Source organism: Anastrepha ludens, chromosome 2, assembly GCF_028408465.1.
Source record: "Anastrepha ludens isolate Willacy chromosome 2, idAnaLude1.1, whole genome shotgun sequence".
NCBI classification, from domain to species: domain Eukaryota; kingdom Metazoa; phylum Arthropoda; class Insecta; order Diptera; family Tephritidae; genus Anastrepha; species Anastrepha ludens.
Window position 1 is genome coordinate 168,206,620 of NC_071498.1, and position 16,111 is coordinate 168,222,730.

General features: G+C 38.8%; 1 protein-coding gene across 1 annotated transcript in view; it reads right to left on the reverse strand.

Annotated features, from left to right (window-relative positions):
- Positions 1 to 10,669: 10,669 nt before the first annotated feature.
- Positions 10,670 to 16,111, reverse strand: part of LOC128855808 (uncharacterized) — a 58,156-nt gene continuing 52,714 nt past the window's right edge. The window contains exon 2 of the mRNA XM_054090995.1: positions 10,670 to 10,850. Coding sequence (XP_053946970.1) covers positions 10,720 to 10,850 — 131 coding nt within the window. The 3' untranslated portion in view covers positions 10,670 to 10,719. The remainder of the gene's footprint in view (positions 10,851 to 16,111) is intronic.

A 16,111-nucleotide genomic window follows, 5' to 3' on the forward strand; every position in this document is an offset into this window, starting at 1 on the left:
GGTGGTGGTTGTCTACAAACCCATGGGCCATGTAAATATGTATGCAGGTGTGTTGGTACGTAAGTGTGGCTGTTGCACATTTGTGTCATGTACAGTATGTAGTTTTGCGCTAGGCTCTTTTATTTACAACCTGTCTTTTGTTTTTGAATTTTTGTTTTTGTTTTTGTACATTTCGTATTTCACTGCTACTGCTCGTTTATTTTCTCAAGACTTGACTACGTCACGGATGTCGTTTTTGGGTAGTTAGTGTGTGCTGGCTTGGTACGCTCAGGTGTCTGTCTTCACCTTGAGGGGAAATACACACAAACAAGAAAATATGTGCTTACAACAAATATAAACTAACAAAAGCGCAATTACAATACCCTCAGCGCGCAAATACTCGCTTACGGGGCACGATTAGCTGGGCACACTGTCGCTGCTTGATTAGTTCTGGTAAATGAGTCTGCTAACCGTATAGCAAAATATGTATGTATGTATATATGTATATACCAATAGGAATATATCTAATACGTGAGAAAATTAGTTTTTAATTTAAAAGCATAGCTGCCCAGAACAATAGTTACTAATTGAAATGAGTTGGAAACATAATTAGTACGAGAATTTTTAATCCAGTTGGGTTTACAACTTGCTCCATACACTATTTGCTTTGAAAATATTCATTGAAATACAAAAAAAAGGAGATGAACATAGAAAAAATAGGAGTGAAATTGAATAAAGCATATTTGATGCTCAAGATATATCAGAGCTTTGTAAAAAATTATTAAGAAATGCTAGGCGCAGGCTTACTATGCTCCCTTTAATTCTATTTTAGCAGATCAAACTAAGTGGACCTTTCGGAAATTTCTGTGATTTCCATGATGTTAGATGGCACGCATACATTACAAGTAGCACTAGAGCGCCGTTTTGATACCATTTAATGTAGCGACCCCTACCGGCGAAAAATTGCAAAACTTAAAGGAACAAAAATCATCTACAGATAACCAGTGCTGTTGATGTAGTAAAGGAGAGCAACGGGATCTAGGCTGGAGAATTGCCTTAGGCTTTCCCCTAGCCACCAGACCCGAACATTTTCAAAGAAAGTGTTCAACCGTCTATTTCTCTGCGAGATGCTCACAGCTACTGCAATAGGAGTTAAACGGAAGTCAAAGCTTCTCCGCATGAGTTCCGATCACCCAATGGCCGGTGAACACCGCTATGAGTTTGGAAATGGAATGGCGGGGGATCACCAGCTCCTTAACCGTTCAGCTTCTTTCGTACTGATGCCAAAGTGCTTTTGAGATATTATACGAAAAAATAGAACTCCTCCATCTTTCTTGCGCTTTTTTAAGGAAGATATTGTGCAGCTTCCCTTTAACAACGGTCAAGAGGACACAGATGTCTGAGATGGGAACAACTGAAATATGTTCTGTCGACCCTTTCTGGCAGTCACATCGGTAATTTTATTTCCCTCTATGTTACTATGCTCTGAAACCCAGATAAGAGGAATTGTTTGAGCTATCTTTTTTTCACAAATTTTATGCAGATGGTTAAATAAGACAAAATTTCTAAATTTCCATCAAAACTTAATTGATTAATTAACCTCTGATTCAAGATTTTTTTTGGGTCCAAGATTCAAGCACCAAGTGCCAATCCTTCAACAGACTCAAGACTTGTTCCTTTTAATGCTGACATCACCTTAGAAGAAATACTGGGTTGCCCATATTAGGTGCACTCGACGGATTTCGATGACTCTTTGGGCCCATTCCAAACGACGAGGCTTGTCCGCAGGCAACAATCTTTGCGTCAATTGAATCTTATATGGGAATAAATGCAAATCAATGCGGATAATTCGTTGCTCAACTGCTGAGAACGGCGATTTTAGGATGTCCTTGGCGATGTCTCAACACTGGCCCGTACAAGAGCAATATTCTCATCCGATCGCCTTGGTCGGTTTTGATTTGGCCTCTTTGGACTAGAAAGAGCATAACCAGTCGAAACCTTTCGTACAAACGTTTAATGGTGTTCTTAGGAGGTGCACTTTTCACATTATTTATTTTATACGCACGTTGAGTTTTCACAATTGACTTCTTTTGTTGAATGTAAATTTCAACAATTTGGGAGCGTTCGCTTGGCGTGTACTGTTCCATGGTAAAAAACTGCTTGGACTGACGCTTCCAACGCGTTATGTCATTAAGCGATCTGACGTCTCTGTCAAAAGATACAGGGTTTCCAGATGGGTTCGTCGAATATGGGCAACCCTGTATGATATATAAGTAGGTCAGGTCCTCGACCGCCGTTTTTTGTAAAAGTAAAAATATTGTCTGTGTCGATTCTCCTACGAAATTGTTTGCTTGCAGTTAAATAGAAACTATTACAATGATATCTATTAATATGACTAGTGATGTAAAAGTGGTGCAGCAAACGCGCATAGGCGCTTGCGTAAATCCACAGTAGTTGAGATGGATTTTTTTTCTCCCCTGATTACTCAACATTTTTCTTGCCACTTACTTTATCTTTAAAGTTTCTTTTACATTTGTAAGCGATTGCTTCAGCTGATAGTTTATTCTGTTCAATTGCTTGCAACATTCTTAACACTCTTTTTCACTTTTGTTTTTTTTTTGTACACCCATAAGTTGCAACACCTACGCACTGGTATTATGTTGCAAACTTAGCGCCTACGATAAGCGAGTAGGCAATTGCTGTTGCAACCAACCAATATAGCCAACACCAACGTAACAAAAGTTTTGCCTTTTCGCCTGCGCGCCTACATAGCAAAGTTGCAACATCTACGCGACGCCAACTTGATGAACTCTATGCTCAATGTACATATGTAAGTATAAGTATGTATGTGCATAGGCGAATATGGCTATGCGGCACAACTGCAAAACCATGCGTCTACACTCCTGGCGGCACCTATCTTATAAATACATATAAATTTACCTATGTATGCATTTGTGTGCGTGTGCGTGTACGTGCAAGTTGCATCTGCTTCCTTATCCGCGCATTTTATTCGTGTCTTTAAGAACGCGTTTTGCCTTTGAAAATTTAATTAAAATTCCATCAAATTTAACTGAATGAAATGCGCATCCCTCCTTTCTCCTTTCGCCTTTCGCATTCATTGCCTCCACAATTATACTACAACGTACTCCACTCCACATATTTTGCCGCCTTTATAGGTTCCACTTTGCACTTCTACTGCCTGCCGTCCAGCTTTAACATTAAACGTCGTTACTCCACCTAGCAGCTCAAACATGGCAGTTTTATGCATGCCGCCTAACTCGGTCTTCATTCCTTACCTATGTAGCCACGAGCAAAGCATTCGCATAGTCGGTCTACTCATTGGATTGCTTATCGTTTTACTTGCGAGAGTATTGACTGTCTGTACAGATTTACATAACATAGATTGAAGCCTGGCGCGCTGGGGAAATTTAATAACATCTTTATGCAAATAACTTTTAACGCATTATTATGGATATCAGGTTCACTAACAACAACAACAAGCCGTATATAATACATTCATACATACAAGTAGTTCTAGCAAACAACAACCTGCATATGTGTATGTATGTATGTGTGTGTATATTAGCAAAACGACCTATCACGATAACAAACAGGCACTACTTCTTGTGCCATTGAGAGTCTTTATGTTATGCTTTCGAAAGCATGGAAATTAATAGGCATTACAGGATTTATTATAATTTACGAGCTTTACGCGCTTGAATCGCTAATGCATGAAGATTTGAGAAGATGCCATTTATGAATAGAGTGATGATATTTATGACTACAACTCGTAGGAGGACTCATGACTGTTTTTTAATGCCATTTGAGTGGCGCAAGTAATTTAAAATGATAGAAGTTGCCGTCAGATTTTTTCAAAAGGTTGCTGATTATACGCATTGCCGTCATCCGGTAAACTTTTTACATGGACTTTGGGTATGTTTACTTCCTGACCACCATTCGGCATACATACATATCAGTTAGGCGATGATGTAATGTTAGTGCAGTGCTAGTCGAATAAGGTAAGGCGCGCAACATCTAACAGTGAAGCATCTGGTATGTTAACGCTCTCACAGTTGGTAGGAGAAGTTAGCAGCTCCTATGCAAGTGGGTGGTTTTAAGCAAAAACAAAAAAAAAAAGTGTACATTAGCTCGTTGCGTGCGGATAGAAAATTGAATACAAAAATCATTAAATACTATAAAGTCGCCGACGGTTTTTCTTACAACATTCAGCTACATTATTAAGTTGCTTTTGGAAACATGAGGCAATGGAAGTACATGAGATGGTAGAGATGAGTGCAGATAGATTTTCAAATCATCAGCATAAAGAAAATATTTATTGTAGAAGTTGCAAAACAAGCAGATTTAACCCAGGTTAAAAAGGTAAAGTGGCAGCGACTAGGCAATTTGTATAATAACATTGAAGAATTTATTTTATCAAAGGCTGGGCAGTAGTCAGTGTAGAGAGGATCAACCTAAAGACGATCATTGAAAGCAGCCATGCAGCGTTCGGAGAAGGTCGCTTAATTTAAAACAGATGATTTGGCAGATGTGCATTTCTTAGTGAAAAATTGTGTAAAACTCTTAAGATATTCATTTGTTTTCTTACTACTTTCTACGTTTCTGCTTGCATAGTGCGATCCGTAATGCCTGATTGTTCGCTCTTGAAATTTTCGTTTCAATTGTGTAGGGAATTTATCAAAGTTGGAAATATATCCTAAAATTGTCGTCAAAGAGTGTGCAAGCAAAAAAAAAATATATATAAAAAAATTGGATTCAATTCAAACAGCATTGCTTCTAACAAAGATAAAAGAATTTAAAGAAAGAAGGTGATCTCAGGGACTGCAACAACTGGAAAGGCATCTGCATGCTGCCTGTGATTGCTAAATTCTCAACCGGCTGAAAAATCCATCTGCCAGCATCTATGTATAGTATATAGAGTTTTTTGCGCCGATCAAATAAACACTCTTAGTTGAGCATAAGCATTAGCTGCATTTGCTTTTCATTGACTTTGAAAAAGCCTTCGATATCATCAACCGGGAAGCCACCTGGCCTACTCTGCGAATAAGAGGCATCCCAGATAAGCTAATTGCTCTGGTAAGGAAGAGCTACAGGTATGCTAGGATTGCTTTCTCCGCCTTTCCAGGTGCTGAGCGGTGTACGACAAGAATACATATTGTCCCCAAAGTTGTTTCTTCTTGTTTTTGAGGTCGTGGGGGTCCGTTACACTAAAACATACAGGAAAAACCCGAGCCATTCCCTGGAAATGGTCTTCGAGGACGTCATATGCGCTGCTTTCAGTAATGAAAATTAGCATAAAGGCATTCAGTGGCAGATAAACAATCAGTTTCTCAGGTATACGTGGCATATGCGTAAGATATCTGCTGACGGGCTTACATGACACTGTTTACTCAAGCCATGCATGAAGCTTTTCTTTAAGGTATCGGTCTCAAGATCAACGCTATAAAAACGAAAGTGCAGCATCTCAATGAAGTCACATCAGAGCCGGTTGCAGTGGGCCGGACAGCAGTATGAAAGTGTAGAGAGCCAGAGGTGGCGGCTCTGAGGTAGATATTGAGTGTAGAATTAACAAAGTTATTTCATCATTTGGCATCCTTGCGTCTGTGTCGCAAAATAACAACATCAGCCTTCATACAAAATTGCGCATATTTAACATAAATGCCAAATCTGTCCTTCTATGTGGTGGGACTACTTGGAAAGTAACCGCGCTAATGGCGAGATTCCTGTAAATGCTTCTCAACCGATGCACCGTATTTTGCGAATTTTTCATTCTCGTACAATATCCAACTCCGACCTGCTAAAAAAGAAGCTAACCGGCTTGGTGTGCTGACTGAAATTCGAAAAAAGGAAGTGGCAGTGTATAGGATATGCGCTTAGAAAAAGTGGTGACAATATTGCTAGGCAGGCTCTGCCGAGGAGTGGGTAGTCCACTTACCACCAAGAGACGCTCAACAGAAGGTGAAATGAACGCTCTTGGTCTCATGTGGCACGAACTGGGATGTATGGCTCAAAACCGTGTCCATTGGCGAAGAGGCGTAGTTGACGCCCTATGCTCCAATAGGAGTTATGAGAAAAATATAGAAGTATATAATATGGGTGCTCGGCCTCGGTAGGCTAGCGTAAGTGCACTAGCCTGCCATCCCAGAGGTTTTGGGTTTGAAAACCACGTCAAACACGGTCCTCGCACTTTTCCAAATTTACCTACTTTTCCTATTTCCATACAAAAGAAAAAAAGTGCTTGTAGCGTAGCACACATAATAGAAGTTAAATTTTCAAGGCAGACAAAGAAAAAGGGAGAGACCAGAGAGAAAATGAGGGCGAGAGAGAGAGAGAGAGAGAGAGAGAGAGAGAGAGAGAGAGAGAGAGAATATATATCTAAATAAATTCATAACATTTGCAGAGAATACAAATAGACGAAATTTACAAAAAACCGAGAAGGGTCGACCGCCGGACACAAACCGTGGCATCAACGTGCACTACTCCGAGAGTTTGTCACCCGCACAAATGCAGCGATTCCAGGACCGCAGCAACAGCACAAATTACCGCAAGGCAATAGCAATAAATCCGACGCCGGAATGGATATCACTTTATAGAACGCACAAGCACTAGCCAGGAAACGGAAATAAGCGCCAAACAGTAGGCACCAAAAAAAAAACGCCAAAAAAATTTACACCAAAAAACGCCCAAACAGTAGGCACCAAGGAAATATAACGCCAAAAGTAGGCTCCAAAAATATATTTCCTACAAGTTTGCACCAACAAACAAGCGCCAGGCAGTAGGCCATGTTACTTCTCACTAGAAATTAGCAACCATAAGGAAAAACTCTGGAAAAATAGCCTAAAGTGTATCTAAGATATATGTAAAATATAGCTCTCTCTCTCTCTCTCTCTCCTTTTCCTCTACGTTATATCTTTTTTCTCTCTCGCGGAACGAAAATACCCAAAACGTTGCATGCCCTTGAAATTTCACTCTCCATTCTCGCTCGTCCATCGACGCCTAAGAAGTTTCACTTTAAAAACAAAAATTATGCCTCATCTCCCCAAGCCGGGAGTTCTTGAAGAAAAAAATTCCAGCATTCACTACTGTCTTTTTCAAATGGAAATTTTTTTGCGGATCTGCCGATCTCTCAAATATACTTGTATTCGTCTACAACAACGTTGAATTTTCAACGAATTTCACATTTCATTTGCAAATATTCGAATTCTCATTAAATTTTTTTTGACACTGCCAAATATCCATTTCATTGCTAGCTAACTGTACTGGACCCCAACATTTAAGTCTTAGTTTCCTCTACTAATATGCGTCTAAAATATCATTTCGAGCACTAAATAAAAATCGGCGTTACACTTTAGAGTTAGCAAAGCAAAAAATAAAAAAAAAATCCCAACTCATCGGCATCAATAACTAAAAACCAGCTGTTGGCTGTTGGCCGTTGTAATAAAATAGCATAAAATGTCTGTACACTTAATGCTTTTTATTTGAAATATTTGACACAATTTTCAAGCAGCGACCACTTGGCAGCTAAAGTGAAAAAGCGAAACATCCATCGAATGCGCAAGAGGGGCACGTCAAGTCACGTAATTATTGCTTACATAAAAGCACCAACAACAGCAAGAACTACAGCACAAAACCTGACTGCTGCAACAGCAAAAAGTTAGATGCAATTTATTTTTGTTGTTGTCAACATGTTGCAAACGTTGTTCTTACACGCACGCATGTACTACATACCATATACCTACACATACACATGCATATGCACTTATATGTATGTGCATATTACCCTGTAGAAAATTTTAACAGTTCCAATCTGGAGTAAAACTGGGGCAAAGCTGGGGAGAGCGAGTTTGCAATTATTAGTGGTTTGCGTGTATTTCACGTGCAAGAAAATGCCATTTATCGAACGCTGTTTTGAAGGCTCCAATTATGACGCGCTCTCGCCAATTTTACAACAGCTGCTAGTCCGTGTACTGTTTTATTATTATTTTAAGGCATTAAAAGGACATAATGATTATAATTAATTAAAATTGCAGAAAAATATATCAAAGCGCAAGTATCAAATTAAAAATGATGATTTTCAATACTTTTTTTTGCTAGTCATTGCTCTATCTTACAAAAATCAAAAAATAGCATTAATACTTCAAGTTTCGACTTGACTTTAGCAAAATTTCAAAAATAAATTGATAGTTGTTGTTGTTGTTGCTGTTTCTGTGGAGCCCGTTTCTCCAGAAGTCTCTTGCGGTGATCATCACAAGTCCTTGGAGACTCATCTAAAATCAATCGGGCAAGAGAAATTAGTTTTGTTAATAGATAATCGAAGCTTTTTTTCAAAATAAACAATATGGATTTAAACAGGGAATTTTCTCTTGTGGTGCTTCTAGAGGTTCGAGATCATCCAGAATGTGGTTTTCGAAAATGATGAACAACAAAATGATACACAAATTAAAACTCTCAAATTAATTTGCCACTCCTCTACCTATAATTCTTCCTTATACAATAGTAACTTAATAGTTGCTATTTTTTGTTTACATATATTAATTTCGGTTAAATATTTAATATTTGCTGTGCTAAATTACCCACAATATTTTCAAATACTATTGAGACTTTTTTCAAGCCGAGCGAACTCACCCTGTCATTAGCTTAAGACTTCGCAAGTGGTGAACCAGAAACAAATTCCCCCACTTAAGCTTTTCCCTGCAGGGCAGTCACTGCTGTTGTTAGCGGTGTTTTTAATGTCATATGCATTGCGTATTTCTGTTGTTGTTGCTGCTGCTCCTCTAGTGACAGTCGGCAGCAAGACTAACAGCGCCAGTACTAACGAAGCCTACACAACCATAAAATAAACACAAATTCTGCGACAAAAACAGCAGCTAGCAAAAAAAAAAAACAAAAAAAGAGCAGCATCGAAAAACGACTTGTAAAGTAGAAGGAGCGGCGGCGACAACAACCGGGGGCAAGTTGTGGCAAGGGGAATGGCTGGGAGCAATGAAGCGTGTTTCAGACGCAGGCAGTCAACGCTGGCTGCCAAGTGAATTGCCAAAAATCGCTTGACTGACATCGTTTCCGATGCTTATCGTTCATGTTAACAGCGCAAGCAACAAAGCAACAGGAACAACAATATCAACCAGCCAAGAAACACTAAAAAGCACAAACCATTGGCAAAACATAAACACAGCCACATTGCGCGCTAACATGAACATTAAAAAAAAGCTACTGTACCAAAAAAAACAAAAAAAAAAGTTATAACAAAAAAGCTGCAGCATTTAACATTTGCATCAGCGCAAGGAACGTGTGAAGGCAAGCAAATGTGCCGCTGTGATTTTTCACTTAAAGCATTTGCATACACACACATAAACTTGTGTCTGTATGTATGTATGTGTTGTGCTACAAACATTACAATGCATTGCCACGTTTCATTTCGACTCAAAATGATTTTACTTTCTTTAGCTTCAAGAATTTTTATTTTCCATTCCATTCAGCTTTGCGCGGCGCAAAGTATGCTAAAGATTTAGTGGTTGCAACATCTTTACAAGCAAACAAATTTACATGCACACACTTAGTACCTCCATACAGCGCCAACTTTACATACATTTCTCTCTCCAGTTTGCAACGCTTTAGGGGAAAGTGAAATTTGTGATTTTTGCCGGTGTTTCGTTCCACGACAATCATATTTACTTTTTTTTATTATTCTCAAATCTACCCACAACGAATTGGGGTCCGCACTATGCATACCTTCACTTCCCTGTTGTGCTAAATATTTCCCCTCCATCAGCGCAGCGCCTTCATTTCATTTCTTCTTTGTTGGTCTCTTGTTCGAAAACACATCTCTGCAATCAGTCAGCAGTCTCCAAGTGGGTATCGATGGGGCTTGCGATCACTTACAGGACAACAGCAACCAACAGTTGTTGGAATGGCCTGAAAACGCACGTACTGGCAAAACGGGCACAAACATTTAAATGCATATTTGCCTGCACGAGAAAGTGTTCTTGTTCAAGAGCTCTTAGCATGCAAAAAGGAAAAGTTGTAAAAGAGATAAAATGAAAAAAAAGCCAAAGAACAACAACAATAATGGCATGTGAAATGGTGGCACGACGTTTGACAAAGTCATATAGGGCGACGTTACCGCAAATGCGGAGGATATTTCGCGTTTTCTACAATACAACAATACAACATTTTGTGTGAAGTTTTCGCCCACCCACTCAATCCAGTTGGAGAACACTGTGAGAAAATGTGTAGTTAACATTTTGTGGCGAACAGAAGGGCCTTTTATAATACTATATTAAATAAAATTAAAATTCTCCAGTTAAGCTTCCAAAGTTATGGCAATATTCTCACATCTGCTAAGAGCGCAAACAAATCGCACTTGTTACGTTAAAGCGTAAATAATCCAATGAAAAACCATGTAAGAACTAAGAAGCATACCGATGTATTCTCTTGCGAGTGCCGAAAACTTCTTTTTTTCCTTAATAATTAATATCCACAATGCCACAAATAGGAAGAGGAGCTCGGCCAATAAACGTCAATTATATACAGAATGCATACGGCATTTGAGGACAACTTGAGTGTAAAACTAATTAGTTTTTATTTTCAACAAAATTTAATGAGACTTCACGTACTTTTTACACAGCATAAGCTTTTTATATATCTAAGAAGTTTTTCACTAAAATTTCCATAACCTGCAATAAACTGCTCCATCCACTTTGAGAAACGATTGCATGCCCGAATCTAATGCTCCTTATTCATGTTGGCCATAACGTTATTAATTGCAGCATACAGAGACGGTACATGCATTTTGCCGAGGCGCCTCGAGTGTGCATGTGTCGTGCGGCGGGAAAGATGCAGGTCGCAATTTTCATCTAAAACCAAAAACCCAAAAAAATTTTATTTTAGTATAGTATAGCTTCTAGTTAAACCAAGAAAATTAAACAAAAAGTGAGAAATTCAACAATTTTTTGCTAATTAAAAAAAAAATCATTTTTTTGGAAAAACAAATTCCCTTTAGATTGTTTAAAAAGTGGCTTAATCATAACTTTCTTAAGGTTTTTTAGGTTCAACTAGAAGAGAATTTAATTCCGAATACAATCAATGTTATCTCGTTTCGATAGGACGTTTAACTTTTTCCCTATCTTTCCCGCCAATTAGGAAAAATCGTAAAAATAAAAAACCGAGAAATCGCACGCACTTTGCTTCTGAAATTTTGAGGACACATTCTAGGATAGTTTGGGAAGAAATTTATGCAAAAAAAAAATCGATTTTTTCAAGCCTCTAAACCAGGCTCCCCCCTTAAGCTCTTTGATGTTAGGCGGCCATAAGTTCGGTGTTATGTGTTTAGAGAAATTTTCAGCCATCCAAATTTGTGTCGTCATAGCTTTTCTCGTTAGGAAAAAAAAACATAACATCTCAGGCGCTTCAGGGTGTTAATTGTTGTTTAGAATTTTGGATTAGTTTTTGATTGGATAACCCGCTGTTCTCTTGTTTGCTGCGACATAAACTGTCTTCTGCGCTTGACGTAGGACTTATACCGGAGATCGTCATGGACAACTCGACAGATAAGATCCTCGGAAACATTAAACTCTCTCGCCCTTGATGTTGAAGGGTCCTCGTCAATGATCGCTTTTATGATATTTGCTAAATAAATTCTGCAGATCGGGCAGAATGAGAACGTTCATCGTGTGTTTTGCATTTTGCAACAGTTTTTGCTCGCCGCTTGATGCTTCCAATCTATGGTGAACCTTGTGGACGAATGAAGGGGCGGAGTTAAGTTAATTTGATATTTCTCAATTGGTAAGATTCGCAGAAATGGCGACGATAACTGCATGCCCTCTGTGTCTTAGCTGAAAAACACCAAAAAGAAAAATAATGGTTTCGGGAAGTTTCCCCACATACGAGGTGTGTTCAAAAAGTATCGCGAATTTTGTGTTTTTTCAAAATTTTTTTATTTATTCATTAATATCTATTTTGTCCCCTTCGAAATAATCCCCATGAGATATTATGCACTTGTGCCAACGTTTTTTCCAATCTTCGAAGCACTTAAAAAAATCATTTTTTTATCTTGTTCAGCTCTTTCTTCGATGCCTTCTTTATCTCGTCAATCGTAGCGTAGCGTCGTCCTTTCATGGGCCTCTTCAGTTTTGGGAACAAGAAAAAGTCACAGGGGCCAGATATGGGAAATGCGGTGGTTGTGGCATCATTAATTGTTTTTGGCCAAAAAGTCGCGCACAAGCAACGATGTGTGAGCAGGGGTGTTTTCATGATGCAAGAGCCAATTTTAGTACTTCCACAAATCCGGGCGTTTCTGCCGGATTGCTTGGCGCAAATTGTGCATAACTTGCAGGTAATATTCCTTATTGACCGTTTTACCCTGATGCACAACGCCCTTGTAATCGAAGAAAACGGTAAGCAAAACTTTTACATTCGACCGAATTTCTCGCGCTTTTTTCGGTCTTGGTTCGTGCGGCAGCTTCCATTGAGATGATTGAGCTTTGGTTTCCACGTCATGGCCATAAACCCACGATTCGTTACCATTTAACACCCTCTGGAGCAAATTTGGGTTGTCACGGACAGAGTCCCACATCTCATTAGTATTGTTCATACGATACTGCTTTAGGTCGAAATTGAACAGTTTTGGTACGAATTTTGCGGCGACCCATCTCATGCCCAAATCATTGAAAGAAATCGAATGGCACGAGCCAATCGATATGTCTAGGTCCTCAGCAACTTCTCTAACGATGATTCGATGATTGGTTAATACCATTTTCTTCACTTCAACAATTTTTTCGCCTATTGTTGAAGTGCTCGGGCGTCCGGCACGCTTTTCGTCGTTCACATCTTCTCGGCCTTCTGAGAACATTTTGTACCACCGATAAACGTTGCTTTGGTCCAAAGTGGCTTCTCCGTATGACACAGTCAACATTGCATCCGCGCACTTAATTTCGTTTTTCACACAAAATTTGATACAGGTTTTTTATCCATCTTTTTTGATTGGTAAAAATCGAAGACGAGCCGAAACACATGCAAGCAAAGCAGCTGCCAACAATTAACTGAACATTCAAAATGGCCGAACTCGTCGGCATGAGTGAGAGACATGAGCACCAACGTATCGCCACAAAAAAATCGAAATTCGAATATACATACATATGTAACCTGTGAAAATTCAAAATTCGCGATACTTTTTGAACACATAGATACAACTTTTCTTTGACAATTTCAAAAAATCTATGTTTACAGAAATCAAAATTTTTTCAGCATCTCGAGATGGCAGCCACCAACTTCGGGAAAATTCAATTTACTCAAACCTCTTCTATAAGATTTCAAGTTAATCTCTCAGCAATTGAAATTAATCCCTTCGCAGTTTCTGCAAGTGTAACGGCACATTGCCAACTCATTCAAGTGTTAGTTTAATACGCGATTTCTCGAATTTTATGTCCCTATTTTACAGTCGCACCAGCAGCAAACGGCTGACGCCAATTGGCAAAATGTAAAATACAATTCACTGCTGCTACGTTCACCCCCTCGATTGTTTTATGTTTTGCGCAAACTTTTAAGTAAAATGTAAATAAGCACATATTTATATGTAAATGATGTGAGGCTAATGCGTTGAAGTGAAGTAAATTTTATTATTTTCGCAACATTTCATTTTGATTACAATACTTACTCGTGGCTCGTACGTTTAAGTTCGAAGAGGAAAATGTGCAAAACCCAGTAAAGGTATTTTCGGCAGTTTGGAGTTCGCAAACAAATGTACATAAATGCGATGAACTGGAGATAAGGCATAGGACACGGCCGCACAGTCACGCAACGGCGACGAAAAGTTTCGATTTTTGTGACCTCACGTGCCTCACGTTCATTGTTTATTATGTGTGTGTGTGTGGTTTCAAAATTTTCCTGCCTCCAAAATAGCTAAATTACACAGTTTACATCCGGTACTGGGGGGAGGTATGCAAGGCGAGCGGTTATTTCGTTTTTGGTTTTGCTTTTTTCGTGTTTTTTTCTCTTTTTTTTCTTACCTTTACCCACTGCAGCAGCGTGTTGACACAGCTTTTCAGCTACATGCCTGCCTATCCGTGTATGTTTGTGTGTTTGGATGCATTTAAAAAATCTAACGTGGCAACGTGCAAAGGTGCTGAAAATGGGTTGAAAATCGGCTATAATGGAATTTTTCTGAAGCACTAACTGACTGGGATTTTGGAGCTTTCACTTCATTTGCATAAACACACACAAATGCACGAAAGCAACTTGATTTCCGTGAGCCTGCCTGTGTGTTTGTGAATTTCCATAAGTGTGCTAGTTAACTAAACTAACAGAGGTGTTGGTAATAATACAAGAAACAGCTACAACAATAAAAATGCAAATAATAACAAAAGTGAAGTGGCAAGAAAAAATAAATAGAAGTCTTAGAAAAGACACATACACAGGCACATGTTTGTATGTATGCGCTATGTTGAAGCCAGTCGAGAAAAAATAGAAACAAAAACAAATAAAAACGCACAGTTTTACAGAATATGGAACAGTTAAGAGTACAGCGATTGGAGATATTGAAAAAAAAAAATGAGTCTACCCAACAAACATTTAGGGTTGAGTTCAACTTGAGCTTAAGTTGTTGAAGTTAAGTTATTGAAGTTAAGTTTTTCACATCCACAGAGTTTTGTAACAGTAAAGCTTCAAGTGGAGAATCATAGCGTTCATAGTGGAGAGAAATATAATTTTTCTTTGATGAAAATAAGACTGTTTCTCAAGTTGAGAAAAAGTTAGTACTCAACTGGGTCTGCTAAAGGGTGATTTTTTAAGAGCTATAGGAAAGTTTTTCAAAAAAACACACGTAAAATTCAGAAAAATGCATGACATTTTTATTTAAATCGATAGTACAGTCCATATAATTTAATGTTTGAAAAATATTTCATGCAAATGTTGACCACGACTCCACTTCAAATGGTCCATCCGCTCAGTCCAATTTTGGCGTACTTCTTCCAATGTTTCGGCCGGTATCTCACATATAAATGCTTTACTGTTGTCTTCCAATGCGTCAATTAAAGCAGGCTTGTCTGAATAGACATGAGCTTTAACATAGCCCCTCAAAAAATAATCCAAAGGCGTTATATCGCACGATCTGGGTGGCCAATTGACATGTTCCGAACGTGAAACAAAATGTTCACCGAACTCGCCTCTCAACAAGTCCATTGTTACGCGTGCTGCGTGGCATGTGGCACCGTCTTACAGAAACCACATGTCATGCAAGTCAAGCTCTTGCATTTTGGGCAAAAAAAAGTTGGATATCATTTCACGGTAGCGCTCACCATTCACAGTTACATTACGATTCGCCGCATCTTTGAAGAAGTACGGTCCAATGATACCTCCCGCCCATACACCGCACCAAACTGTGACCTTTTCTGGATACAGTGGTAGCTGTTGCAATTCTTCTGGCTGATCTTCACTCCAAAATCGGCAGTTCTGCTTATTTACGTACCCATTGATCCAAAAATGAGCTTTGTCGCTGAACACAATTTTTCGATAAAAAAGTTGATCTTAAACTTTCTTAACAGAACACGCATTTTTATAATAAAATTCAATGATTTGCAAGCGTTGTTCGTATGTAAGACGATTCATGGTTAAATTATAGACCAAACTGGAGGTGTCTGACAGTGAAACAAAACACGAAACGTGCGTCAGCTGTTTAAACCAACTGTTTAAAAACATAATAGCTAAAAAATCACCCGTTATTTACTTTTCGCATTCATTAAAGGTGGTGGCACTAGACCAACAACCATGTTTTGTACGTTTGATTGTCAAAGCAAAGTATTGGCAAAGTTAAAAAACAAAGAATGAATTCGCCTTGTTTCACTCTGGGCTGAGAGCCACATGGATGCGGCGAAAGATACAAAACAAATGAACTGATTTACCGATTCACTCTTTTATAGATTCGTCTTGGCTTTTTGTTATTAACTTTTTATTTCATTTATTTTGTTTCTTTATATGGTGGCGGCGATGGTGAAGGTGCTTTCTGGGTGACCCAACCCAGACCCAATTAGCACGAAAGATGCCATTTTGGCACACCACTTGTAGAACCACTGCTTTTTATTAGTCGCATCATCTTGATTTGAATATGTCTATGTTGTCTATT